The following is a 13,135-nucleotide window of genomic DNA, read 5'->3' on the forward strand; positions in this document are numbered from 1 at the left end:
TTGAGAACACTCCCAGCACTTAAAGGACAATAACATCCCAAAGTGTGTTTTGATGGTTCGGAGGCCTTTTTCTGGCTTGCTGCTGGTTTTGGGGAGGTTCCTCTAGCATCCTCTGCCTCTGTTTCTCTGCCCTGCATTGGGGGCGGGGGGACATAGTATTTTATGAGGAGCCCTTGACAAGGAGAAATCCCAGGTATGTCTGTTTACCAGCGTGTACCTGTGTTCTCTGAACAACAGGGCACCTAAGTGTGAAAGATACTAAAGACAGGGGTTTGTGAGCCAGAGAGAATTTTTTTTTTTTTTTTTTTGCCGGTCACGGGCCTCTCACTGTTGTGGCCTCTCCCGTTGCGGAGCACAGGCTCCAGACGCGCAGGCTCAGCGGCCATGGCTCACGGGACCAGCCGCTCCGCGGCATGTGGGATCTTCCCGGACCAGGGCACGAACCCGCGTCCCCTGCATCGGCAGGCGGACTCTCAACCACTGCGCCACCAGGGAAGCCCCTGAGCCAGAGAGAATTTTGTGGGAAAAGAGAAAAGGAAAAGGAAAGTGAGTGATCATTGAGACATCTCTGCCAGACTAGACTCTTAGAAACTTTTAGTGGAGTCTTTCCAACATCCTGAAAAGGAAAAATAAAATTAAATGAACACCTGTGTTTCCCAACAGCCTGTTTTAAAAATCATATTACCTATAGTTATGGTTAAATTATTATAACTATATTAACAAGTTAATAATACTATATTATATTATAATAATAATACATTATAATATTATAACTCTATTAACTATGGTTAATAATACCATATTGTGTATTTGAAAGTTGCTAAGAGAGTAGATCCTAAAAGTTTTCATCACAAAGGAGATGTTTGTAACTATGTGAGGCGATGGGTGTTGACTCACTGTGGTGATCATTTGCAGTATATACATATATCAAATCATCCTGCTGTACACGTGAAACAAATACAGTATTATTTGTCAGTTATATCTCAGTGAAAAAAGTCATTGCCATATTGCCTTATTTGCTTCAGATTTTTAAAATAATAAAGTGTTACCAAATATTATAAGTCTACAGTACACCCCTTTCTGACCCTATCCTTCTCCCTTCTCTCCAGAGACATCCTTTGTCCTGAACTTAGGGTTGTTTCTTCCAATGCGAGTATATATTTTTGTATCTTCAATAATTGATAGTATTCTTTTGCATGGGTAACTTCATCTAATTGGTACAACACTATACATATTCTTCTGTAACTTTTATTCTTATATAACTTGCATATATCTTCTATAACTTCGCCCCCTCTATTGAATTTGTGAGATTGATCCATCTTGATCCTGGTTCATTCTTTTTTTTTGATTTTGTATTCTTTTTTTTATTGAAGTATAGTTGATTTACAGTGTTAATTTCTGCTGTACAGCAAAGTGACTCAGTTATCTACATATATACATTCTTCTTTATATTCTTTTCCATTATGGCTTATCCCAGGATATTGAATATGCTTCCCTGTGCTATACAGTAGGGCCTTATTGTTTATTGGTTCATTCATTTTTTTTTCGGTACGCGAGCCTCTCACTGTTGTGGCCTCTCCCCGTTGCGGAGCACAGGCTCCGGACGCACAGGCTCAGCAGGCATGGCTCACAGGCCCAGCCGCTCCGCGGCATGTGGGATCTTCCCAGACCGGGGCTCGAATGCGTGTCCCCTGCATCGGCAGGTGGACTCTCAACCACTGCGCCACCAGGGAGGCCCTGGTTCATTCATTTTTTACTGCTGTTCAGCGAGGGTTGGCAAACGATAGCCCCTGGGCCAAATTGGCCTACGCCCTGTTTTGCAAGTTACTTACTTTAAACGTACTTACTACCTGTAAATCAAGTTTTATTGGAGCACAGTCCTGCCCTCCGTTTATGAATTGTCCATGGCCTCTTTGTACCACAATGGCAAAGTTGAGTAGTTAAGACACAGTGCAAGACCCAAACGTTAGCAAAGCCTAGAGTATTTACTATCTGGCCCTGTACGGTAAAAGCTAGCCATCCCCTCTTGTAGAATTCTAACAGTGTAGCACATGGTATTAATTCTCCTGTGGGTGAACATTTGGGTCATTTCTAATATTTTTATTTTACAAGCAGTGGTTCAGCACACATTTCTGTTTGTTCAGGATTCTCCCCTGAGTGTGTAGCTGGAAGTGAAATGACTGGGCCATGGGGCATATGACCCTTAAATATCACCAGGTATCACTAAGTTGGTCTCCAAGGTGGATCTACCAATTTGCACTCCCACGAGTAGTCTCTGAGACTTCCTCTCCCTCCCCATCCTGGCCAACAACCTGGGATTTTAAGACCTTAAGTTTGGTGAGTCTGCTGCAGTTAAAGTGGTGCTTCACTACTGGCCATAGTCAACATCTTTTCAAGTTGTTATTGAGCGTTTGCCATTGCTCTGATGGGAATTGCCCTGTCATGTCCTTTGCCTATTTTTCTGTTGAGTTGTTTGTCTTTTTTCTTTTTTTTTTTTTTGCGGTACGCAGGCCTCTCACTGTTGTGGCCTCTCCCATTGCAGAGCACAGGCTCCGGACGCGCAGGCTCAGCGGCCATGGCTCACGGGCCCAGCCGCTCCGAGGCATGTGGGATCTTCCCGGACCGGGGCACGAACCCGTGTCCCCTGCATCGGCAGGCAGTCTCTCAACCATTGCGCCACCAGGGAAGCCCTGTCTTTTTTCTTTTGAGTAGTGAGAGTTCTTTCTGTATTCTGGTCCTAGTCCTTTGGTTATATGCGTTAATACCAAATATATGTATTCATTCTATGCACTGAAATTGGTTCTCAGTCCCTGTGGATTCTTTATCAGTAGAGCTGTGTCTTAAGATATAGCCAGTCTTAATTCATTTGAAGATACGTGTGATCTGGATATACACATACGTACATATATACACATATATGTGGTATGCGTGTATATACACACGTGCACACGCACACATATGTGACTTCTTTTCCTTGGGAAAGTTTGTGAGGTTGAAAGGGTCTAAGGCTGACGAGAAGTCAGTAGATGCCATCGCGTCTGCAGGGTTGGTTCAGCACCGCCTTCCCTGCTGGGGCGGTTCACGTAAGTTTGCAGCAGCCCCATCTTGGGGCAATTCAGGTGCCTTTCCAAGGCTGTCCATTCGAGCGAGCTGACCGTTGCTGACGCTTTGGCTGTGTAGATGTGACCCACAAGGTCCCTGGGAAGCCAGAGGCCACGTGGTGGGATGCTGAAGGGTTTGGAGCGCTGCCCTGGACAGAAACCAAATGTGACTTATGGTTTCGGGTTTCCCCATTTTGGTTTTGGCTGAGGTCAGACCTTGGTTTCAGCACGATCAAGTGGAGCCATTCTCTGGCCCACAGCGATTTAAATAATTACAACTTCCATTTTCAGGCCAGACTCCTTTTGCTTACCTTCAGGCTGGTCCGTCATCTTCAAAACTGAGAGCACTGGCTTCCCCATCCCTCTACCTCCTCTGACCTTTCAAATCAAACTTTCTGAGTTGAACAGTTAAAAACTAAAAAACTCCACAGCCCTTTGGGTTTCCAGGGCCCTGTGAAGTCTGCAGCTATGATCTCTGTGCCATCTTAACAATCGCTCCGTGAGGCATATGGGGAAGATAAGTTACAACTGCCATCCTGCTGGTGAGGACCATCCGGAGACGCCGGCGCTGGCTTGTTCCTGATCCCGTGGCCGTCTTCAGTGATGGCTGTGCCATCCCGCTCTGGTGCTCTTCGTACCACGTATGATGCAGATGCCGGCTCAGTTTGTGACCCGAGATCCCACGATGACCCCTCTTCGTTATCACCAATATCACTCCTTCAGGGAGGACCACACTCTGGGGGGCTGAGGCAGACATAACTCAGGGAGCATGTCCAACATTTCCTGAGCCTGTGCTACATGTGTACATTTTCCTCACATGTCATCTCCTTTGATGCTTAAATTAATGCTGTAAGTAGCAGGGCTAGCTTCATGGACCTGTGACCTGCACAGGCTCCGTGCTTAGCTTAGAAGCACGCCACACTTGGTTTAATGCCCAGCACTTATCTTCTTGAAGTTTTAAATAATTTTTGAACAGTTGACCTTGCATTTTCAGTTTGCACTAGGCCCTGCAAATTATGGAGTCAGTCCTGCACGCAGATAAAGGAACTGAGGCTCAGAGAAGTGAAGTAAGTTACCCAAGATCACACAGCTAATAAATGGCAGACTGCGGGCTGGAGTAATTTCTACTTTGCTGCTTTATTGATTGAAAATAGAGCCCTGGAAAGAGCTTGAATTGCACTGCAAGGAGTGAGGAAGCAAGATAAATTGTGCTGTAGAAATAGCGATTTTCCATGGAGATTTGCTTACATGTTGTTCAGCGGTTTTGTGCTGACCTTATGCTAGCTGGTTGCGACCTTCTTCCTTGAGGGTAAGGGCCATTTCTGTCATTTTTTGGGGGGTTCCTGAAAGTGCCTGCAACAGGGAGCTGCTCAGACTGAGCCAGTGGGTTAATGGGCTTCTTTGATTGCAAAGCAGAGATGGAGCTCACCTTGGTGAGCCATAAGGAAACATGAGGACTTACCAGACTGGTCCATAGTTAGGGAACCAGAAGGATCCGACATAGGCCTTGGATTAGATCGTGCCATCACTCCATCAGTGGCAGAGGTTCACGGATCCCTGACCCATCTACTCCATCTGGCTTTGCTCTTTTCTGTGTGTCTCTTATGTTACCGACCATTCCACTCTTGACTCTCCTGGGAGATTCGGGTTTTGCCCCAGGCCCCTCAGAGGCTGCTGGCCCGCCTAGCGTTTGACCAGTTAGGGCGAGGTGTTGCCCTCTGGCCATGTTGGTATGGTTATAGGACACCAGCATGATGACTTGGGAGAAGGAGCTTTTAGAATGGAGCAGAGTAAGTCTCATCCTGTCCAGGTCATTGCCTGACCAGTCTCTCAGGATGGGCTTTGAAGTCAGCCAACCTAGAAGATGAGTTTGCTACTTCCCGAGCAGGGCATACCCCTGGCTGGAGAAGGTGCTGGGGGGTCCTAAGGGGACTGGCTAACCTCCCTGGTGATCTTCTCTGGTTTCCCTTCACAGCAGCAAACCCTTTGCTTTGCTCCACTGCCCGCTACCACTGCAAGAACGGCCTCTGCATTGACAAGAGCTTCATTTGCGATGGGCAAAATAACTGTCAAGACAACAGCGACGAGGAAAGCTGTGAAAGTTCTCAAGGTAGGAGCCCCTCAAGCTCTAAAAAAAATAATTACGACACCACAGCACAGTAACACTGAAGAAAACAACACCCATCCCACGTTCAAATGCAACAGCCATGTTAATTTCTGCTCTTTACCTCGAAACCCTCGTACACATGGTTCTAACCGTAATGCACCTACCATTTTGTATTTCTCACGCATTAAATATCAAATATACATTTTCTCTTCAAAATTGTAATTTGTCCTGCTGCGTTGCACACCGTCTCGGTGCTCTACTGTGGTTTTCTAAATTGTTGCATTGTTGGAGGCCACCTAGGTTGTTTCTTTCCATTGAGTTACTTCTTCAGGATAAATTCAGCAGAGTGGGACACCTTCACAGTTCATGACTACACCTCGTCATACAGCTGTTTGGAAATTTTTAAAAATTTGCCATTGCTGCTAGTATCATCTGCGCGTGTCAGGTTTATAGTAGTATCCCAGGCATTCACTGTTGTTCCCTTTTTCCCATTTTTGCTGATTTAGTAGTCATAGAATGATAGCTCCCCAAATGCTTTAATTTGCATTTCTCTGATTATGAGCAAAGTTAACATTTTCCCCTGGCTGTTTGTTTACTGCCTTGTTTCCTCTTGTATGAATTGCCTATTCCTATCAGAGCTCTCAACCTCAGAGCTGTTGGATGGAAACTGAAGGGTGCATTTGGGGATGGAAAGAGGAGCTTTTTAGGAAACCCAGAAGGACATGGAGGGGTCATATCCTCCCCTGTTAAAACTGACTGGGTACGTTTCTTTACTCATTGTCTCTTTTCCAGTAAACATGTATTTATTTCTTCAGTGATTAGGAAAAAATACAAAGATTTAAAAATGCATGTCAATTGTAAGGCATCCTAAAAAGTATATTTTTCTAATGTTATAAACAGGTATCATCCATATGTAATCTTTACTTTTCTCACTTAGTATTATGTTGCTGTGATCCATCCATTTTATTGTTTATTGGAAGAGTTCATTTGTTTTGACCGTTATTCAGTATTTCACTGTATGACTGTACCACAGTTTACAAATTTAATAATACTGTAAAAAAAGAAAAGCAAGAGAAAGATGGATAGCTGGTTAATTCATATGTTGGGAGGCAGGAAAGATGGGAGGTAAGATGAAGTTAGGTGCAGGTTCCTTTCAAGGTCCTGGCTTTTATTTTGGTTGGTGTTTATTATGTTATTAAAAATGAATGAATGACTGGGTCATGCATAGACCACTGGTGAGAGCACGCCACAAATTAAGGAATTATGAGCCATCCAAATCCGTATGCCTGAGGTCCATAGACGAGAGAAGACAAAATGTGTATCTACATGGACTTTGCCAAAATTTGTACAGAGAGCAGCTCTGGGAGGTGAGTCTTGGGCAGAGTTAGCCTCTGATTGTCCTGACCTAGAAAACTCCCTCCTCGTGTCTTCTCCTCACCAGTGGTTCTCAAAGTTTAATCCTCAGACCGGCAGCATCAGCATCACTTGGGAACCCTTTGGGAATGCAAAGCTCCGGATGTACCCAGGTCCACGGAATCGACCCAGGAGGTGGGCCGAGCAGTCTGTAGTTTAACAAGCCCTCCAGGTGAATTGAATTCACGTGCAAATCTGTGAACTGCTATCTATTATCCACTAACTTTAGAGAGGTTTCTAATCTTGCCATTTGCCTAGGGATTTCTAAACTGATTCAGTGGTGAACGGCAAGGTGTGTTTCTAGGCTTATGCAAAGTCACATTTTTATAAAGCAAAGCACATGGCGTTGGGCCATCGGCCATCGGCCACTGGCAGTGGTAGAGGGACAGTAATCACAGAATCAAGTAAAAATTAGCTTAGATAGGCGGGATTGAGAAAATTTTTCCATATATATTGTTTCTTACGCGTGTATGTATCCTAGACTCACTAATGGTGCCCTGAGATGGTCAACAAAAGGACTTTCAAGTCTAAAACTTGGAAGTTAGGGAATTCGTCCTGATGCTTTTAGCAGCACCTACAATGCTCCCCCCAGCCCATGCCTATCCCAGCATTTTGCTGAAGCAGATTTTTGCTTGCCCTTAAGAAGAACTGTTCCTCTGAAGGCTGGTTCAAGCCCAGCTTGTTTCTCTCTATATATTGTACTCTCATATTATAAGCATGAGGGGTAGGAAGAGTTGGTGGTGGACACATACACACAAAGCCCGACTCTTGGCAAACGCCTCACTTGGAGCAGCTTACCTTAGAATCTCAGCTTTGTGCCTTCCATACCCAATGACCTCCCTTTAGAAAATAAGCTCATTTTGCAGGTGCTCTCAGAAAACGAGTCCCATCAGGGCATGGGTAACAGCTGTCCACTGCTGTCAATGTGACAGCCTCTGAGCAAGGATGCCTGTTGTGGAAAGGCATCTCCATTAGCTACCTAAGAACAGGAAGCTTTTTGGCCTCTCGAATCACACAGATCCTACCTGGTAGCATAGGTAGTGCCCTGCACATGGTGGAGTCAGTGAGTGCTGAAGACTAGAAAAGATTTCTTTGTAAGGTGTTGTTATTAAGCTGTGTTTAATTTGTACCTTGTGCGGTATTACACTGTACACGTGCTAAAGTTATGTGAGTTCAAGTATCCATAATCTATTAAAAAAATCATAAGAAGTATTATTATTACTGCTTAAACAGAACAGATGATTCTGTCATTCCCTCGATGGGGGTATGCCCCCCCAGTGCGCATGAGATGGTAATCTGGACCTCCGTTTCCTTGGCCCGCCTGCAGTTCTGCATCTCTCTTAACGATGTAAACGTCCCTCTGCTCCGAGTGCGATTCTGGTATTGAAGGGGATGCTTTTCTCTACCATGTAGCTGCTAAAGCAAACTGACTGCTGATTTTGGTGTTAAAAGGAACACCGTTGTGCCCGTGCTGGGGGAAAACCTGAGCCATACTGGGCTTTTGAGAGACTGTAGTGTCTTCCTGAGGAATTTCAGAGGCATCTTGAGTGGACAACGTATCGTCTTATACCACGTAGGATTTGACCTATTGTCATCTTAATAATAGCGAATATTTATCTAGCCCTACCCTGCACCAGACACTGTGCTGGACACCTTCTGTACACAAGTTCATTTAGTTAAAACACATCCTATCTGCTTCTGCTGGGCTTCCAGCCCTTGAAAAATGCATCTTTGCTTTCAGTTGATGTGGGAAAAGAAAATTATACTTTATAATGTTTATTTTGATGGAGTGGAGAAAACTGACCCCAAGACAGGAAATAGGGTGCTTGAAATACTTCTCATTTGCTGAGGGTATGAAAAAGTCGTGTCTCCACTGAGAGACTCCAGTTTTGGCTGTACCTCTCCTTCCTTCTTCCTCTCGTCGCCATTTAGTTCCCTTCCTTACGCTGACCTTTCAAAGCAACAGCAAACCCTGCCAAGACTCGGAGGCGGGAATGGGACCATGAAAGTGCAGTCACTACTGTACCTTTCGATTCCAGATGGGATGTATTGGAGACCAAAGAACACTGTGCTGGGATCGGATTGTAACTGCGGCTTCATTCATTGGAAGCATAACCTGTTACCAGATAATTCCACAAGCAGTGGCTTTGGAGCAAGCTTTGCATATGGCTTTCTAGGAACTTTCCCTGGGAGGGTGCATCTGAGGGTCAGCAGGTGCTGCTGTGCGCATATTGGCTGTGGCCAGCACTCAGGTGGCCTTAAATATGTTGGATTCAGTCCTAACTGGACAGATAGATCCTTTCCAACTTGGATACATGATAATGTGGCAGGCAGCCTTCAGTGGTTCCCAGCCCCTGGGGTTCATGCCCTGGTATAATCCCATCCCTTTGCATGTGATCTGGACCTTGGAACTAACTTTTTTTTTTTTCAATTGTGGCAAACTACACTTAACATAAAATTTACCAGAGTAACCGTTTTTTAAGTATATGGTTCAACAGTGTTAAGTGCATTCACCTTACTGTGTACCCAGTCTCCAGAACATTTCCATTGTGCAAAACTAAGATGCTCTACACCCATTAAACAACAACTCCCCATTCCCCCTCCCCAACCCCTGGCAACTGCTGTTCTGCTGTGCTTCTATGAATTTGACTATTCTAGATACCTCATATAAATAGAATAATACAGTATTTGTCTTTTTGTGACTGGCTTGGTTCACTTCTGGAATGTCTTCAGAGTTCATCCATGCTGTAGCGTATGTCAGAATTTCCTTCCTTTTTAGTTAAGGCTGAAAAGTACTCCATTGTACATTGGTACCACATTTTGTGTATCCATTCATCTGTTGATAGACATTTGAGTCGCCTCCACCTTTTGGGTTTTGTGAGTCATGCTGCTGTGAACATAGGTGTACAAATTGTGACTCGCCTTCTACAAAGAAAATAGCAGCAGAAGTGATAGGATGTCAATTCCAAGATAAGATTACAAAAGACTCCACGTGTGTTTTGCTTATCTGTCTTGCTCACTCTGACGTCAGCGGCTGCCATGTTGTGGGGCTGCACCATGGATAGGCCCATGTGGCAAGGAACTGGGGAGGCCTCCGACCAAACGCCAGCAGGGAACGGAGGCCTTCAGGAGCTACAGGAGTGAGCTCAGAGGTGGCCTCTCCCTTCGTCCAACCTTGAGCTATCTGCAGCCGCAGGAGTCACCTCAACTGTCGCCTTGTAAGAGGCTTGAGCCAGAGCTCAGCCACTCCTGGATTTCTGAGCCACAGAAATGGTGAGATAATAAATGTTTGGTTCTTTAAGCCTGTAGGTTTTGGAGTAATTTGTTATGGCATAATAGAGAACCGACACCATGAATACCTCTTAAGTGGGCCCCACTTCTGATCGTTCTAGTAACAGAGAGCTTATGAAGACTCAGGTGATGGAGAGTCAGTCCTTTGGAAGGTCAAGCAGCTGTTTATAAGAATAGCCATCATGTTAAGCACTAACTATCAGGCACCATTCCAAGCGTTTTACTTATATGTTCCTACTCAGTCCTCACAAAATCCCTGTGAGAGGAGGACCCTCTCACAGAAAATGACCCCCACTTTTCCAGATGAAGAACCCAGGGAACAGAGAGGTTCCGTAGTTGTGCCATGTCCACGCAGCGAGTAAGTGGTGAAGTCAGGGATGGGAACTCACGTCCCCTGATGTACGAGCTAACATCCTCCATCACCCCGTGATGTAGCCGTCTGGTTATTACTGTCCTGGGACCAGGAACAGCAGACATTGCCCGGCCTTGGTCCTGTGAGCGCAGAGGGGAGGTTGTGAGGCTGGCATATTCCCTCTCTTTGTACTCAAGGTTTCCTGTCAGTCAGAAAGACTAATGATGCCTATGACCTTCCCACCTCCTGAGGAATGCCAGGAAGATAAGCTCTTCTGAAGAAGCCACCAATGCCAGGATAGTTAATTGAGTATATTGGCAATTGGGTTGCCATTTCTTTATCTTGCTTGCTGTATACTGGTGATAATGCTTAGAGGAGAATTTGGAAAGCTGGCCATGAGGTTTGGCAACTCACCAGAAGCTAACAGTGACAGTTTTGTCCTGTTTCTTCTGTAGAGTTGTGTGTGTGTGTGTGTGAGATAGTGAGAGAGAGAGAGAGAGTGAGAGAGAGAAAGGGCAAGAGAGCACGTGAGCTGTCCTTTCCGGCATTTTTGTTAGGGGGCACTTAATGGGGTGCCCCCGTGTGCCAGGCCCTGAGCTGCATGCAGGGGATACAAAAATGGTCTTGGTGTCTCTTAAATTGTGTTCTCCCCTATAATTCATATGTTGAAGTCCTAAGCCCCAGGATGTGACCTTGCTTGGCAATTGGGTCATTGCATTGTAGTTCGTTAAGATGAGGTCACACCGCATGAGGGTGGGCCGCTAATCCCATATGACTGGTGTCCTTATCAAAAGGGCATGTTTGAACACAGATACACAGAGGGAGGCGGCCATGGGAACGTGAAGGTAGAACTCGGGTGATGCGTCTACGAGCCAAGGAATGCCAGAGAATGCCAGCAAACCACCAGAAGCCGGGGAAGAGGCACTGCCAGTCTCCAGAACCGTGAGACGGGAAATTTCTGTTGTTGAAGCTGTCTAGTTGGTGGTGCTTGGTTACAGCAGCCCTAGCAAAGCCATACGGCTCCCCAGAAGTCACACTCAGGCAGAGCACAGCCCTACGCCAAGTGCCACAGCAGAAATACAAACGAAGAGACACAGGACTGCTGGAAAGTGACCAACGTGCAAAAGCAAAGGGAGATGAGGGCGTAAGGGAGCTGCGAAAGCACTCGGTGCCTTCATGGAATCGGGACAGTTGAGGGTGCATCCTCCTGGTGGGGAGAGGTGCTGGCTAGAGCTGTGCTTGGTTAATGGGGCATCTCCCAGGTTGCATTTTGAGATGTTCATTTTCTGTACTTGGTGTGCAGGCCTCATTAACTCTGTCTCCACAACAGCCCTGGGACTGAAATCAGGGCACCAGAACTCCTCCAAGTTTCCTTAAAGTCCTGACCAAGACCATCAACACTTCTGTTGTCCAGTCACCTTAGGACAGTTGGACTTGGGTCTTTCACCCTCTGGTCCTAATGCCCCAGCTGAGCTAAATTAGCCAGTCACCCTGGCGGTTGCCAAGGGGGAAGGGGTTAGGGGAGGGTGGAGACGGAGGAGGGGTTAGCAGATGTAAGCTTTCATATAGAGAATGGGCAAATGACAAGGTCCTACTGTACAGCACAGAGAACTATATTCAATATCCTGTGATAAACCATAATGGAAAAGAATATTAAAAAAAAGAATATATAAAGACACAGACCTACTAGAGAATGGACTTGAGGACATGGGGAGGGGGAAGGGTAAGCTGTGACAAAGCGAGAGAGTGGCATGGACATATATACACTACCGAACGTAAAATAGATAGCTAGTGGGAAGCAGCCGCATAGCACAGGGAGATCAGCTCAGTGCTTTGTGACCGCCTGGAGGGGTGGGATAGGGAGGGTGGGAGGGAGGGAGACGCAAGGGGGAAGAGATATGGGAACATATATGTATGTATAATTGATTCACTTTGCTGTAAAGCAGAAACTAACACACCATTGTAAAGCAATTATGCTCCAATAAAGATGCAAAAAAAAAAAAGAATATATATATACATATGTGTATAACTGAGTCACTTTGCTGTACAGCAGTAATTAACACAACATTGTAAATAAACTGTGTTTCAATTTAAGAAAAATTTTTTAATAAATAAAATAGCCAGCCACCCACTCAGACTGGGACCTGGAGCCTAGGCTTACAATGGTTAAATAATCAGCTGCAGAAAGAAAGAATTAGGGATGGTGACTGCTTCTTACTCTCTCCTCTCAAATAAATACCTCAAATAAAGCCTGAGAGCCGAGGGAACCAAGGAGGAGGGTCCTGGTTCCTGCTGGGCAGAGGGCTGCTGACCAGGTCAGATCACCACTGCTAACTCAGGGGCTTTCACCTGTGGTGACCAGGGCCATGTTCTGTATGGTCCATTAAGGGAGCTGTCCTTCAGTGCTGTGGAAATGGGAGGTCGGTGTCCCTTCACAGACCTCTCCTCCATATGGGGCCTATGGTGGGTGGATTCTTACTCTCAGGTCTTTACTCCCCACCTCTATCCTGTGACAGTAGCCAGAGGACGTGTCCCTACCTGTGGATGCCAGGCTTGCTCTGGCTGTGGAATGTTGGTAGACGGACAGAAGGGAGGTTGGAATGTGCTGTGCCCCCGTGCTTGGTCTCTTTCATTCTAATGATCTGCTATGAGACAAATATACTACTGGTCCATGGAAAAGTGTCACATGGGTCAGACCTGAGCCCAGCCCACGGCCTGGGGTCAGTCCCAGCCGAGGCCACAAAGATGCAGCCAACCGGCAGACCCCTGGCAAGGTAAGAAATCTCTAGTGTGGTCAGTCACTGAGATTTTAAGGTGTATTTGTGATGTAGGAAAACCCGCCTAATATCAGATCTTCGGGAAATGTGTGTG

The 13,135-nt window shown here is 45.8% G+C and overlaps 1 protein-coding gene across 1 annotated transcript in view; it reads left to right on the top strand.

The window, feature by feature from the left end:
* LDLRAD3 (low density lipoprotein receptor class A domain containing 3) overlaps positions 1 to 13,135 on the top strand; it is a 178,385-nt gene that overhangs the window by 59,275 nt on the left and 105,975 nt on the right. The window contains exon 3 of the mRNA XM_065882803.1: positions 5,077 to 5,211. Within this exon, the coding sequence (XP_065738875.1) occupies positions 5,077 to 5,211 (135 nt within the window). The remainder of the gene's footprint in view (positions 1 to 5,076; positions 5,212 to 13,135) is intronic.

This window comes from Phocoena phocoena, chromosome 8 (assembly GCF_963924675.1).
Source record: "Phocoena phocoena chromosome 8, mPhoPho1.1, whole genome shotgun sequence".
Classification (NCBI taxonomy): domain Eukaryota; kingdom Metazoa; phylum Chordata; class Mammalia; order Artiodactyla; family Phocoenidae; genus Phocoena; species Phocoena phocoena.